Source organism: Gallus gallus, chromosome 5 (genome assembly GCF_016699485.2).
Source record: "Gallus gallus isolate bGalGal1 chromosome 5, bGalGal1.mat.broiler.GRCg7b, whole genome shotgun sequence".
In the NCBI taxonomy this organism is placed as follows: domain Eukaryota; kingdom Metazoa; phylum Chordata; class Aves; order Galliformes; family Phasianidae; genus Gallus; species Gallus gallus.
In genome coordinates, this window is record NC_052536.1 from 37,653,790 (window position 1) to 37,668,010 (window position 14,221).

The 14,221-nt window shown below is 48.1% G+C and overlaps 2 protein-coding genes across 6 annotated transcripts; one reads left to right on the forward strand and one right to left on the reverse strand.

The window, feature by feature from the left end:
• Nucleotides 1-5,959: 5,959 nt before the first annotated feature.
• ACYP1 (acylphosphatase 1) lies at nt 5,960-6,915 on the reverse strand. The gene is made up of 2 exons (NM_001168005.3): nt 6,794-6,915; nt 5,960-6,637 (listed from the first exon to the last, which is right to left on the reverse strand). Exons 1-2 carry the CDS (start codon nt 6,875-6,877, stop codon nt 6,422-6,424), a joined length of 300 nt encoding a protein of 99 aa, NP_001161477.1. The 5' UTR covers nt 6,878-6,915; the 3' UTR covers nt 5,960-6,421.
• Nucleotides 6,916-7,224: 309 nt separating this feature from the next.
• Nucleotides 7,225-13,260, forward strand: ZC2HC1C (zinc finger C2HC-type containing 1C). 5 transcript variants are annotated; one of them, XM_040701857.2, is made up of 3 exons: nt 7,225-7,396; nt 8,235-9,510; nt 10,691-13,260. In XM_040701857.2, exons 2-3 carry the CDS (start codon nt 8,242-8,244, stop codon nt 10,781-10,783), a joined length of 1,362 nt encoding a protein of 453 aa, XP_040557791.1. In that variant the 5' UTR covers nt 7,225-7,396; nt 8,235-8,241; the 3' UTR covers nt 10,784-13,260. The 5 variants fall into 5 exon arrangements, with proteins under 5 accessions (XP_040557791.1, XP_004941865.1, XP_025006642.1 ...); XM_004941808.5 differs by having other exon boundaries at nt 10,694-13,260; XM_025150874.3 differs by lacking the exon at nt 10,691-13,260 and adding an exon at nt 10,279-10,642 and having other exon boundaries at nt 8,108-9,510.
• Nucleotides 13,261-14,221: the final 961 nt, after the last annotated feature.

Genomic DNA, 14,221 nt, shown 5'->3' on the forward strand with positions numbered 1-14,221 from the left:
TTAGAATACTTGAATATTGATTTTCACTTGCCTCAATTACATTATCATACTGATGCAGAATATTAGGTTGTTCAGAAAGTCATTTGATTATGAAAAGAAAAAAAAACTTGATAAATTTTCCTGTAATGGTCAGCTTAATCAGTTCAAAGATGCCTAAGTCTAACCTACAAAACCTTACATTTCTCTTGAGCACACGGAGTACATGGCCTATGACTAGACAAGATGGCAGACAGCCACTGCTGAGATGGAGATGAAGGATATCCATGAGAACCATTAAGGACAGAAAAGACCTCTAAGATAATCTAGTCCAACCATCCACCTACCATCGTTGCTGCCCACTAAACCATGTTCCTCAGTACCACATCTACACGTGCCTTGAACAACTCCAGGTATGGTGACTTCACCACCTCCCTGACCAGCCCATTCCAGAACCTGACCACTCTTTTGGAGAAGCTTTTCCTAATACCCAACCTGAACCTTCTCTGGTGCATCTTGAGGCCATTCCCTCTCACCCTATTGCTAGTTACTCGAGAGAAGAGGCTGACCCCCACCTCACCCCGATCTCTTTTCAGAGAATTGTAGAAAGTGGTAAGGTCCCCACTGAGCCTCCTCTTCTCCAGACTAAACAATCCCAGGTCCCTCAGCTGCTCCTTATAAGGCCTGTGCTCTGGTCCCCTCACCAGCTTTGTTGCCCTTCCCTGAACGTGCTCCAGGGCCTCAATGTCTTGTAGTAAGGGGCCCAAAACTGAATACAGTACTCAAGTTGCAGCCTCACCAGAGCACAGGAGGACGATCACCTCTCTGCTCTTGCTGCCTACACTATTTCTAATTCAAGCCAGGATGCCATTGGCCTTCTTGGCCACCTGGGCACACTGCTGGCTCATGTTCAGCCAAGCGTCAACCAACACCCTTGGATCCTTTTCCTCTGCAAAGGATATGGATCCTCCGCAAGAGGATATGGATTATTCCTATGTCTTTCCATCTGCTACCAACCAGTGTAATTTCCCTAAACTTGTGCTCAATATGCTATTCTTAATAAGTCAGTGGCTTTGGAATTCAAAGCCAGCTACAAAACACTATTTTTCAATATAGTCACCACCATTAGTTATACATTTTTGCCAGTAATGAACAAGAGCCTGCATGCCATACGCATGAAAAATCTGCACCAGTGGAGGAGACACAGTATTGCTGTTACCACTGCTGAAAGGCACCACCCACCATTTCACTGTGCTCACATCCACTGTTTGGTCTCTATAAACGTTCAGCAAGAGTCAATGATTTTCAGTAGGTGCAACTTTTTCCACACGGGGGAATTCAGTTCCTCCCTTTTGCTTCATATGCACTCCTATGTCAGAAACCATTTTATCAGACTGCCCCTTTGCTGCCATCTGTCGCACAGCAACAGCACATAACGGAACATCGGTGAAAGGTTCAACCTCTTCTGCCATGCCATCAACATATGTCTCTGATGTTATGGGCCAGCATAATAAAATAGGAGGAATTAGTTTCAGAGCAGCCTTTGTATATGACAGCAATTATACACGACTGTGATTACAGTAAATGTCATGATGCTTAGTGAAAACTAAGTGCTGACATGCCTTTTCACTATTTTATTAAAAAACATCCTTTAACATCTTAACATTAGCATGTTTGTTTTGTCTCCATAGTCACCAACACATTCTGTTTTCCAAACAGCTGCTATGTGTAAGGCAGTGGATTTTTCAGTATGAGTATCAGGTGCAACCAGCAAAATATTCTATGCACCTAGCAGAACAAACACTGTTTTCCTCATCCCCTTTTTATGACAATAACAAATCATCTTACCATTCTCTGAGACAACGTTCACAGCCATTGTTGTTAAATCTTTAATGCAGGCAGCTGGAAACTCTTCAGGAGGAGTGTTGTAGGTGCTCAGTCCCGTTGCTTTATTGATGTAGACTGTCTTACCCAATAAAGCATCAAAATCTTGCAGCCAGTCTGAACTATGCAAATCATCTCTGGGATCACCTGTACTTGCATTGTCTGCAGAGAATGCCAAGTTACTTGGGAAGGTCATGCAGTCAACCTCAGGTTCTTTCTCATTTTGTTTTGATGATTCATCTAACATACTTTCATCTTCACAGATGGTGTCCATGCCATCTTTTTTTGCTGGAAATGGTAAAACGCTGCTTGCAGAGACTGCGTACTCTCCTTCAGTGCTGCTGAGTGGTGATAGGCTAACAGTACATTTCATGGACTCTGCTCTCAAATCAACTGACTGTGGGCAAGCATCCCCCTTAGAAACGCTGCAACCGTCCCTCATTTCTTCCACTGAGGATTTATATCTTTGACAAGGGTTATACAAAAAATCATTATTTGAAGATTCAAGACCATAAGAGTGGTTATCTTTTCTACTTGCATCTGTTTGGAGTTGTTCTCCCAGCTGTTTTACTGCTCGGTGATCACTTTTCATTTGGCACAGTTTGGATGACAGAGATCCTGGAGATCTTTGGCTACTTGTGGTTTTTTTACTAACCTCTGAGTAATCAGACAACGTCAAAGGACTGTGACAAAGGGCTCGCTTGTCCGGTGAAGTTTCTTCACTGCAGAGTAAAACTTCATCCAAAGATCTCAAAACATGGCTATTATTATTAGAATCCAAAGTTGGAGTCTCACAAATGCTCGAGCGACCATGACTGTTATTCTGACTCCTTGAAACGTCACAATTAGCTTGTGCATTAAGAACTGGGAGACGAAATTCACTCTGCTCTGGTAATGGTGTCGATAGCGTACACTTGACACGTCCATAATACCTCCTGAACTTTTCTAATGAACCCAGTTGAGTAGATAGGCTCAGCTTCTTGCAAGGCTGTGATCTTGGCTCAGGTATTTGTCTTCTAGGGCTTTTTACAGCTTTACTGTGAGGAATACCTGAAGATGTTGCCAGCGGCAAGTCTGATACATTTGATGTTTCATAATGTCTTTTACTGGTGGCAGTGGACATGTCTCTCCCATCACGCGCTTGACTTGGCAAACTTTTATTCTCTGACTGCTCACTTCCATCAGTCGTGCCTACTTCTCTGCTGCAGAGAGGTATATATTCTTTATTCATATTATTGGAGATATACTTAGCATTTAAAGACTGAATCGGCAAGCTCACTTTGTGCCCAGAAGTATGCTTGGCACTGACAGGGCCAGCTCTGCAGTGCATGTTTAATGCAAGATTTGTTTCTGTTTGTTTACGTTTGTGGGGTGGCTCATTTTGCATGACAGGTGTTTGGAGGCCTAAGTAAGAATGCACTTTTTCTGGTACTGAACTAACAGCCCCTCTTCCAGCATTGTCTATTGCTTCAGCTGTTTCCCTGTCGCCTTCTCTTACATTATGTAGTCTTATCAATGAACTTCCATAGACAGTTTCAGATTCCCCCGCGGTTTCAGTAGGGTCTTCTCTCTCAGATGGCCACTGAGTAAAACCATTATTTGAAATACAAACCGTATTGCTTTTCTGCACATCTTTGTCTTGCTGGTTTCCCACATCTTTTGCACAATTCTCAGCACAACGCCGCAAGTCAGCACAACTGTCTGTTTTTATTATTTCTGATCTGGCCCCTTCGGTGAAAGAGGAATGGAGATTTTCTGAAGATTTGAGATGAGTATCACACCCTTTTTGGGAACTGTTTGTGTCTTTTGGCTCCTGCTCTGACATATCAGATGTAATGAAATTAGAAGTGGTGTCATCTTTCTTGGGCAGTGGAATCTCTGCTTTTTTGTTTCTACATTGACCAGCGAGTTCAGCAATCTTCTGATTTGAGGAAATTTCACACACAGTTTCCTGTGTGTTTTTATTTGACTCTGTAAGATTTGAAGATTTTTTTCCCACCACGGATTTTCTTTTGACATCTTTTGATTGCAATTTACACACTTCATAGGAATCTATAATTTCATCACATGCTTTCTTAAAGTTTTCCTGGATGCTCTTATCATCAGGGAGTGTGGATTTCATAACTGGAGCATTATACAAACAAAAATTATTATCCTCATTAAACTCTTTGATGTCCTCACAACAAGGTTCAACGAATAAATGTTCTCGTTTCAGAAACATTTTCACTCCTTCCTCTACACAAGCTAGAAGAACATCCCAGTTCTGGAACTCAATCAGAGTTTTTGTAGGTTCCAGAGACACATCATAGTCACTGTACGCACAGGTCACATTGAGAACAAAGATCCCATACAACTCTGGGCCACAACGAAGGCGACCAGGACTTGAGGAACCCTGTTTGCTCGCAGGGACACTTTTTGCCTTACAAATGACACTTTCTTTTCTTAACAGAAAGTCAATCAGTTTATGTAATCTTGTCTTTAAAACAAGCCTTCTATTCACGTACAAGAATTGCATATTCTTATTGTAATGTCCCTCAGAACTGATGTAACCACTTATCTCAAATCCCCCAGACTTATGCTTTATTTCTCTCAACTTCTGAGATCTGCCCAGTCCATATATTTGACAAAAACGAGAGTAGACATCTCTTGTCTTGGGAAGCTGAAGCACCATAGAACAAGAAATATCATTCCTTAAAGAAAGTGAAACAGAGGGATGCATCAACGAGATAGCCTCTACTTTCTGCCTCACCCTCTCAAATTCCAGCACAGGATCCATACACCTCCTCCTCACTGGTAACTGATAGAACAAATTACACACGGTCACTGTCGTTCCGCCACTTGGTCTGCTCAACTCAGCTTCGCAGACTTCCAGTGCATGCCCATTGTGAAACAGTTTCACAAAAGTTTTTGCCGTCTTGCTGCTCTTAGATGAAACTTCCACAACACTGGCCATGTTTGCTATGCTTGCCAGAGCCTCCCCTCTAAAGCCGTAGAACGTCAGCTTCTCTAAGTCTGCCACTGAGCTGCACTTACTAGTGAAGTACCGCTTTCCCATTTTACTTAAGTCCTCTTTCCCCATGCCAGAGCCATTATCCACCACCTGGATCTTAAAAGCTTCCAAATCCACCCTAACAGCTACACACGTTGCTTTGGCATCGATGCTGTTGAGGACAAGCTCCTCAACACACTGTCCCAGCGAGGTGACCGTCACTCCAGAGCGCAGCCTGGCTTGCACGTCCTCTGCCAAGTGCTTGATCATGGCAACGGCAGGCAGGAGAGAAACTCGGCAAACTGCAGGGAGATCACAGCTTCGTGTTCTTGACAGCAGCTGCGCAGGTGGGGAGGGAAACAGAATGGGGGAAAAAAAAGGAAAAATGAAGAAATTATCCAAGGCTTGATTTGTTTTTTCCTGGTGTTTAAAGGCCCAGCCTCTGAGCGCACATCAGCTGCTGCCTCCAAAGCACGCGGCCAGAAGCCGAGTCCGTGCACCTGACAGCACACCTGCTTGCTTCCCAAATGCAGCCTAAGGCAAGGAAAACCTCACCACAGCAAGGCCAAATTCACACGGCCTGCAAGCACAGGGCCCCCGCTGCCATTAGTATCGCAGGTGGGTAAGAAGCATCACCAAAGGGCTGGGCTGAGAGCTGCCGTCCCCTCACTTTTACCTCTTTCTCCTCCCGTTACAGTAGAGAAGGAACGCGGCGGGCTGAGGGAGGCCGCGCACTGAAGCAGAGCCCTCTCGCCCCAGCGGTCCCGGCAACCGGCAGGCCCTGAGGGCGCGAGCTCCCCGCCCCGCCGCCGGCACTGCCCCGCCCAGGCTCGCGGGGATGGGGGCGGGGCGGGGCGGGGCGAGGAGGCCCTGCAACGGCCGCGGCTCGAGCCCAACCGTCGCGGGACCCGGCACGCGGCGGCCGCTGCGGAGCAGCGCACAGCAGCCGCCGGGCGGGCAGCACAGCGCGCATGCGCGCGGCGCGCCGGAGGTTGGGCTGCGGCTTGCGACCCGGAAGCCGGCGGGCGGTGCATGACGGGAGCTGTAGTTTCCTCCCCCTCCCGTGTGGCCCCGACAGGGCGCCGCCGCGTCCAGACAGCCACACTCGACTCAAGCAAGCTCCAAGTACCTTTATTCTAATAAAAATAAACATCTGTGCGAGTAAAGAACAAAATAAATTGCTTCGGAGACATGCAGGTCACAGCAATCTCACTTTCAGCAGTCTTCACAGCTGGCACCAATTCTGCAGCTTCCCCACACGGCGCAGCGTTACACCCACCACACACAGCACTCGGTACTGCCGCTCAGACCCCGCTCAGCGCAGGCCCTCAAGGACCGGAGGCTGAGCCCCTGGGCAGCCCATCAGTACAGACAGCACCGAGCCACGCTCCACCTGCCAAAGCGACGCGGGTGTTTTAGTGCTACACAACAGTACAACGAACGAATAAGTTAGAAATGGAAGGAAACAAAGTTCTCTAGAGGTGGATGTCAGCTGTCTGAGCGGCCGGGAGGTGAGGACGGATGTTCGGCGAGGGCAGCCCGTGCCCCAGGCCGGCTGCTTTCTGGAGCAGGTTACTTTCGGATCTGGAAGTCTGTGTGTTCCAGCGCCGCTATCTCCTTCTCGTTGGTGAACTCGGCCCGGCTGATGCGGGACTGGGGGCTCCCGATCTTCCGCAGCCACTCCTGCAGCTCCCTCACCCTGGCGGCCGGGCCCTGGGCCTGTCCCTGCACGGTGCCATGGCTCGTGTTCCGCACCCAGCCAACCAGCCCCAGCCGCTTGGCCTCGCTCTGAGGAGACAACACAAAGGCGTGAGATGGCTCCGGGCCGCTACAGCTACCCACAGCGGGCAGCGCGACGCTTACAAACCCCACACCGCACCAGCTGGCTCGGCTCGGCCCAGCCCAGGAATCCCGGGGTCCCCGTCCCACCACCCCGCAGCGCACCTGGGTATACTTGCGGAAGAAGACGCCCTGCACTCTACCCGACACCTCGTAATCCACGGACATCAAACCCTCGCTCCCCGCCATGGCCGCCGCAGCCTCCAACAGCCGCAGCCGTCAACCCCCGACCCCAGGGCGCACGCGCAGTGCGGCTGGAGGCGGGCCTTCGCAGCCACCCACCGACCAATGAGGACCAAGCTCCGCGGGGAAGGCGGGGCGTTCCCAACCGCTTCATGAATAATACATGACGCCTCCCTGCCGCTCGCCGTCGGCCTTCGCTCAGCCATAGAGACGAAGTCTTCTGAGGAGCAGAGCGTCCACCCACTCCTCGAGCGCCTCTTTCGCCGAGCGCAACCGATGCGCGGCTAAGGACCCATAGAGACGCAGTTCAGCGGCGAGAGCGGCGCGGGAAGTGGCACCGCGTGCCGGTCTCCAGGCAACAGCCGTCAACACGGCGCGGAGCGGCAGGAGCTCGGCGCTGCTCTGCTAGGCCTGCAGGCGGGGCCGGGCCCGGGGTCCCTGCCCTCAGCTCGGCCCGGCCGCAACGCAGATGAGCGAGGCGGGAAACGAAGCGGCTCGGCGAGAGCGCCGCGGGCGACCCTGCAGGTAACGGTGGGGGCGCCTCCCGCACCGCCGTGCCGGGCCCACGGGGCCTCGTGTTCCGTGCACTCCTCGCGGGGGCGGCCGTTCAGGGACCTTGAAGCTGTGCTTCTCCTTAGGGAGGCTCTGTGTGGGCAGCCGGCGCCGGCATGCGGGGGTACGGGGCCGAGTGAGCCACGGAAAAGCTGTGGTGAGCTGAATGGGCCGTCTTTTGGCGGGCGGTGCCTCGGGATGGGCCTCGGGAAGCGCTCCCTGCGGGCATAGAGGCTTCCCTGGCAATGCGGTTGGTTTCTGCTGCTACAGTGACAAGACAGGGCTCAGAAAGAACCCAGAGAAGTTAGAAAACCTTTGCTAATATTCATTCTAACTTACGGGTGTAGACTGTTGGGAAGAAAGAGCTGGGGCTGTTCGGCCTGGAGAGAAGGAGGCTCTGAGGTAACCTGAGAGCTGCCTGTCAGTATCTAAAGGGGAGGACAGAAGGGGACGGACTCTTTAGCAGGGTCTGTGGTGACTGAACAAGAGGAAATGGTTTCAGGCTAAAAGAGGGTAGATTTAGGCTGGATATAAGGAAAAAATATTTTACAGTGAGGGTGGTGAGGCACTGAAATGAGTTGCCCAGAGGTGTGGTTGATGTCCCATTCCTGGAGACTTTCAAGATGGGGCTGAATCAGGCCCTGGACAACCTGATCTAGCTATGCATGTTCCTGTTCATTGCAGAGGAGCTGGACTAGATGACCTTTGAAGGTCCCTTGCAACTCTAAGGATTCTCTGATTCTAAGAAATCTGTCCAGTTTTGGATGACAGCCTGTAGCGATATTGCTTCTGATCTCAGGCTCTTTCCCAGGCACTGAATGGCTGAGCTGCAGGTGGCTTTGTTTCCGTACGTGGATCCTGTGGTGGCAGCTGCTAAGCTCCCAGTGACAGACAGTTATGATTCTGAAGTCTCAGTACATCAGTACCCTCTGGAACACCTAAAAAACAGTTGTCAGCGTGAATTCCTATCAGACAAAGAGGAAGGCCTGAAGAATCCCCTTGCCCGAAAGAGCCGAAGCTATTCATATTCTCTTTCTGCAGAAAGCAATAAGCACAGCTCCCAGCATGGAGGCTCCAGCTCAGCTGGGCTGCAAAACAAGCATCTTGCCAGCCAGGTCAAGACTCTGCCCTCTAAATCAGTAGCCAAACGGAAAGAAGGAGTGGATCGTTCCTGTCCTCTGAAACCAATTTTTCACCACAACACTGGGAGCCTTCCTGCAGTCAACACAGGACAGCTTGGAAGTTCCCCAAACATGGAGGAAGCTCTGAATAGTAAGACTAGCTCAAAGAGCAAAGGAAGGCATCTGCCAGGGAAGCCTCAGCTGGCTGCAGTGCTCCCTCCTTGGACAGCAGAGCCTAAACAGTCAGACTCCTCTCTATACAGGAGAGATCTAGCTTATATCCTAAGGCTGGAGGCAGATGGACAGACCCTGGAAAAGGAAATCCGAAAGAAAGAGGCCCTTCTCAGGGAGAAGCTGAGGAGAACAAAGGAGGAGCTTAGGAGGATTCAAAGAGAGAAGGAGCTGATGGAGGCAGAGGAGAGAAGAGCCAGAGCAGTGGAGAGGACTCGCAGGCAAAAGGCCGTGTGGCAGCCTGGAGAGGAAAATATAAGATTTACCATCAGGATGGATGATGGGGACTTTAGTGGGGTGCAGTCTGCAGAGGTCACTGTCCCAAAGACTGGCACTACTCTCCATCCCCAAGAGCTGGCTATGGGGAAACTGAAGAAGGAACGGTTGGTGGCCAGCAACAACAAAATTCGAGACCGCATACCGGTAGAGGATTTAGCTTCGTGCTCAGAGCTGGCCTTAAAACATGGCCCTTCTTCCTCTGCTCTCTCAGACTGTGGTGACCGCCTGCCTGCAGAGATGCTGTACATGCAGGCTGCCAGCCCCACGGAGCAGGGGGAGCTTGGAAAGTGCAGCTTCTGTGGCCGCAAGTTTCTCTGCGCCAGGCTCAAGAAACACATGAGTATCTGCAGCAAGAGCCAAGGCTCTAAGAGGAAAACATTTGACTCCAGTAAGGCCAGAGCCAGGGGCACAGACCTGGAAGAGTTTCAGCAGTGGAAGAGCTCAGAGAGACCTCAGGTAACTTGCAGTCTCTTAGCCTTCCTCAGTTCACACACACTGCTCACTTTCCTCCCTCCCTGAGATTTAGTTCTGAGACATGAGACCCTCATGAGTACGCAGGGCTGAGGAACACAACCCAGCCACTGCCTCTGGAAGGCACTTGCTAAGATGAATAGGTGGATCCATATAAAATCTTACTGGGGTGGGGGACAGGAGGGGGGATGAGGAGGTGTCATTTCTGACTGACTTGTCTTTGTAATGCATCATGGGGGTACTCCTGGAGAGAACTCGCTCCTTGCTGTAGTCAGGATGCTCATCAGGGCAGACTGGCTCTGCTGTGGTAAAGACCTGTGACACTGGAGGGCTGTGGGGAACTGACTGAAAAGGCAGGTAATAAAATGGACTAGCAATCTGAGGGCAGTGGAAACATGCAGGTCTGTTCCTTCAGAGCAGCTGTAGCATCTCTCTCAATCTAGTGGTTGGCAACCTCGCACACGGCATGAGAGTTGGAGTTCAATTATCTTTAAGGTCCTTTCTAACGCTAAGCCACTCTATGATTTCCTTGGTGCTACTGCCTGCTTCTCTGTTCATTCGCAAGCTCTTCTCTAAGCACTGATGTCTCCATCAAACCCTCCTTGGTGCTTGGTGGGATTCAGCTTCTCTGGGGGGTTTTACATCAACAGAGAGCCCTCAGGGAGAGGTGTCTAGAATTGGACCCTGAGAGCAAGGCTGAGGATGGAGGCTGACAGCGGTGCCAGTTGCTCTGACTGCATTTCCCTTCTGCAGAATAAGCCACCCAGAAGGAACAACTGGAGGCAGAACCATGAGGCTTTCATCCAGACCCTGCGCCACGCCCGGCAGGTGCAGCAAGTGCTATCCAAGGGAGGGAAGGTGTCTGACCTGCCTCCACTGCCTCCCATTGAAAATCCAGACTACACTGCCTGCCCCTACTGCAGACGCCGCTTTGCACCCCAAGTAGCTGAGACACACATTCCCAAATGCAAAAACATCAAGAATAGACCCTCACTCCCCCCACAGAGGAAACGCTGATAAGGCATCTTTCTTTGTTCTCTGTGAGTGTTGAGCAAGATTTACAGTAAGCAAACAGTGCAGGACATATAGGCAGAATATAAAAGTTTGTGTACTTAAATCTGTGTGCTGGATTGTGATGCCCTTCTGAGGGCCGCCTTCTCCCCAGCAGGTGAGCTCAACAGGAAGACCAGTTCTACGCTGTAAGGATGTCACTGTTCAGTCTGCTGAGCAGGGAAGAAAGATTCTTGCTACAGGCTGACAGCATGAAGCAAAGGAGCAAACCAGCCATCAGAAAGGTCCTTAAGAATCGTTCTTGTAGGCTGCAGAGACTTGGCCTTTTTTCATTGAAAATAATTTCTCTGATGTGGAGATAACTGCTCTCCTTAAGCTCATCAGTGGCTGCAGGCTTTTATTTTTCTTCCATAAAAGCAAAAAGGAGGGCTGTGTATGAGACAAACAGCTGGACCAAAGAGAGCATTTGCCTTTTGTATGCTTTGTTGCTCTGTAAATGCAGGTGTTCACTTCTGAACATGTTAACAGCAACAGTGGTTCTGGCTGCCATAGTCCTTCTATTTTAATTACCTGCAAGAACTGGGAAGTGTGGAGTTCCCCTTTTTTTTTTTTTTTTTTGTTTTCATAGAACAGACTCTGCATTCTACAGTACCATTTAGCACTTAGGGCTTTTGGGAAGCACCAGACACAGACTGCTGTGTTTACCCTCCTCTGTCTATGACAGACAACAGGATCCAGAGCTACTTCTCGATCATTTCTCTTGCTTTTTCTCACTTGTTGCAGTGCTGTTCAGTTGAATAATGAAAGCTGCAAAGGCAGGCTTATTCTGCACTTGTTCTGCATCAGCCCAAGTTTTACTCAGATGATTTTCTGGAACATCGATGACAACCCTGGGACCATTTCCTACCAGCAGAATTGTGTAACATACTACCATTTAGAAATCAGGCATCGTTCAGACATAAAAACTGATGATGTTATTTAATTAGGAGAATTGGAAACTATATTATTAAATACTTCCTCAACATGTGAACCTCAGGCTCAGAAATTCATGGGGGTAGAAGAGCTAGCAGTAGCATTTACTGTGCAGGTCTGTATGCCAATTCACATACATAGGACAGCAGAGGTGCTCTGAACTGGCCAGGCCCTTGAGGCAGCAGAATAGCCATGTCAAAGTGATTACTTACTGTGTACAATAACTGGGACTCAGACTTGGGAAAGGAAAAGAATAAACATTCAATTAAAGAATAATGCCACACAAGATCAAAAAATAGGCCCTGAATAAGCTTAGACTGGAAATTAGTTTTCTAATCAGGAGAAGAGTGAGGTCATGGAAAAATCTTCCAACGAGGTTAGCAGAGGCAAGGAACCTACATTGTTTCAAGATGGACTTTGAGAAGATCGCTGAAGGGACTGTACTGCAGGAGTCAGAAACAAATGCTCTCTATTGCAGTCCTTCATTTCCATCTTCAGGCTTGTGATGAAAAGTGCAAACAACACACCAGCCATAGTTCTGTACTTCAGTGCATCACTTTCAGGAGCAGAGAAGGAATTTCCACAGCCGCCTCCCCCTGATTCCTAACATAGCTTCTAATTACTTTCCATCTAAAACATTCAAGAACAGCTACAGCTAAAAACAAATACAGTAATAAAATAACCAAGCAATACGCTAAGGAACTTCACAACAGGCAGCATAATAGGTGAATCAACAACTAGATTTAATATCAAAAAGATGGAGTTTTCTTGCAGGCCAAGGTAATAGGGATCTCTGAAACCCAGGGCTTTAACCCTTCTTTAAGTCCTCTATTTGTTTCCATCTTGGATGCTGCAATTGTAGGGCATCGTGACAAAAATATACCCCTTCTTGAGGGAGGTGCAAGGGAGTTGTTGGTTATTTTGGCCTTATGCTGAAGGGCTTAGTTTGTCACACACTATTAAAGGGTCTTTAGGGCGAATGGATGTCCTACAGACTTACAGAAAGGCATCTGCTCCAAACTGGTAACAGTTGCTGCATATTTGTCTATTTTTCCAGATTCTGATTTTCAGACTAGTCTAATATTAGACTATTTCTGTTTTGTAAAGAGTTGTTTTAAATGGTCACAGAGTGTTTTTTGTTCTCCAAGTAAGAACGGCTACTTTGTATGAGAAAGTTGCAACAGGAAGCAAACAAGCAACAAAAAAAAGGTCCAGCAGCTCCTTTTGCAAACCCTTCAGCAATGCAGTGCCAGCTCCTCACAGGAGCCTGAAGGAAAAACAAAACAAAACAAAACCAGATAAAAAGCAACCAGAATGAACTGGATGAGTAAAAACCTGAACCTGAAGAAATGCTCCAGCTTGCAATGGGTGGACCAGAGCCCTGAAAGAAGTTGGAGTGCTTCTGACCTATAGACGTGTGGGCAGAAATCCCAATCCTGTGGCACACCCTAGAAAAACATGAAGGTCCCAGAAAGGGTCAGTACTGCACTGTCAGCCAGGTATGTATAAGAATGTGCAAACTCAGAGAAGAGAGAAAAACAGACTCAAAACAAGGGGAAAGACTTCACTATATCCAAACTGACTGGAAAATAAGACCAATGCTTTAACTTCAGAACTTATTAACGTAGGGCAATAAAGGATAGCAAGAGGTGACAAGAAAAGGGGTAGGAAAAGAATAAACTGAAAGCTGTACTCCCACAGTCTTGAATTAATGAAAGATGTTACTGAATTAAAGAGTAGTTAAGAAATTTAGTACCGCTGCCTGTCTTGTAGTATTGGTTCAATTTTCCTTGCACTATGGTTTTCTTTTATTGTGTTTAGTGGATCCTAAAAGTCAACGAGTGGTCACTGGGGTAGATACACATAGAAAGGCTTTTGTTACTGTAAAATAAATCAATCAACTGGGGACTTTCCTTAAGTAACAGGCAAGGAGCTAATGCTGGGATTGAAACTGTAGATGAAGCAGTAGTAGTTATTGAAATTAAATCACCAGACTTCCTTCATTATGTTTGTTTCAGAGCTAACCTTCAGCACTTCACCCTGTTTTGCTGAGGTAATTTTTCAGGTAAAGACAGCAGAGATTTACCCTACTTTTTTGCTGTCACAGTTAGGCTTACCCAAGCTGTGTTATTCCATCTGGCTCAGCTTCCTCTACCATGGTACAATCCCACTCTCAGAGACGTGCTGCATTTTCACTTTCTGATTCTCCACTGAACGTTAAGTTTCTGACCCAGCTCTGCTTTTCCAGGCATTACACAATTTACAAAAATCCCCAATAAAAGCTTAGAGGTGACAGGCATTAAGTACACTGTGCAGGAACAGTTTGCTGAGCTGATATTGGTCCGGTTTTCACCTCCATAGACCTTAATGCTCAGTAAGAGCTATTCAAGAGAAACAGGTGCTTCTTCCCTATGAACTTTTCTCTTCCTGTTACTCATTTCCCACTTGGCATTAAAACTGTCAAAAAACCACACACACACAAAGGGCCCCTGACGTCACTACGAGATACAGCAATAAAAGAAAAGGGGCTTTTTCTTTTCTTTTCTTTTCTTTTTTCCCCTAAGAATCAGAGAACGTGACATTTTTTCCCATAGCAAAGAAGCTGTAAGTCCTCTGGTCCTCTTTCCAGGACATATAAGACAAAAACATATCAAACGACAGAATGCCTCTGATAAAATATGCATGTTTCCCCTTAGTCTTCTGCAAAAAGAAG

Bases quoted from the DNA above. Each gene is read 5' to 3' on its own strand.
- ZC2HC1C (XM_025150874.3), top strand. From the start codon at position 8,242: ATGGCTGAGCTGCAGGTGGCTTTGTTTCCGTACGTGGATCCTGTGGTG. The intron at 9,511-10,278 runs GTAACTTGCAGT...TCCCTTCTGCAG, and splicing joins AGAGCTCAGAGAGACCTCAG to AATAAGCCACCCAGAAGGAA.
- ACYP1 (NM_001168005.3), bottom strand. From the start codon at position 6,877: ATGGCGGGGAGCGAGGGTTTGATGTCCGTGGATTACGAGGTGTCGGGT. The intron at 6,638-6,793 runs GTGCGCTGCGGG...TTGTCTCCTCAG, and splicing joins TCTTCCGCAAGTATACCCAG to AGCGAGGCCAAGCGGCTGGG.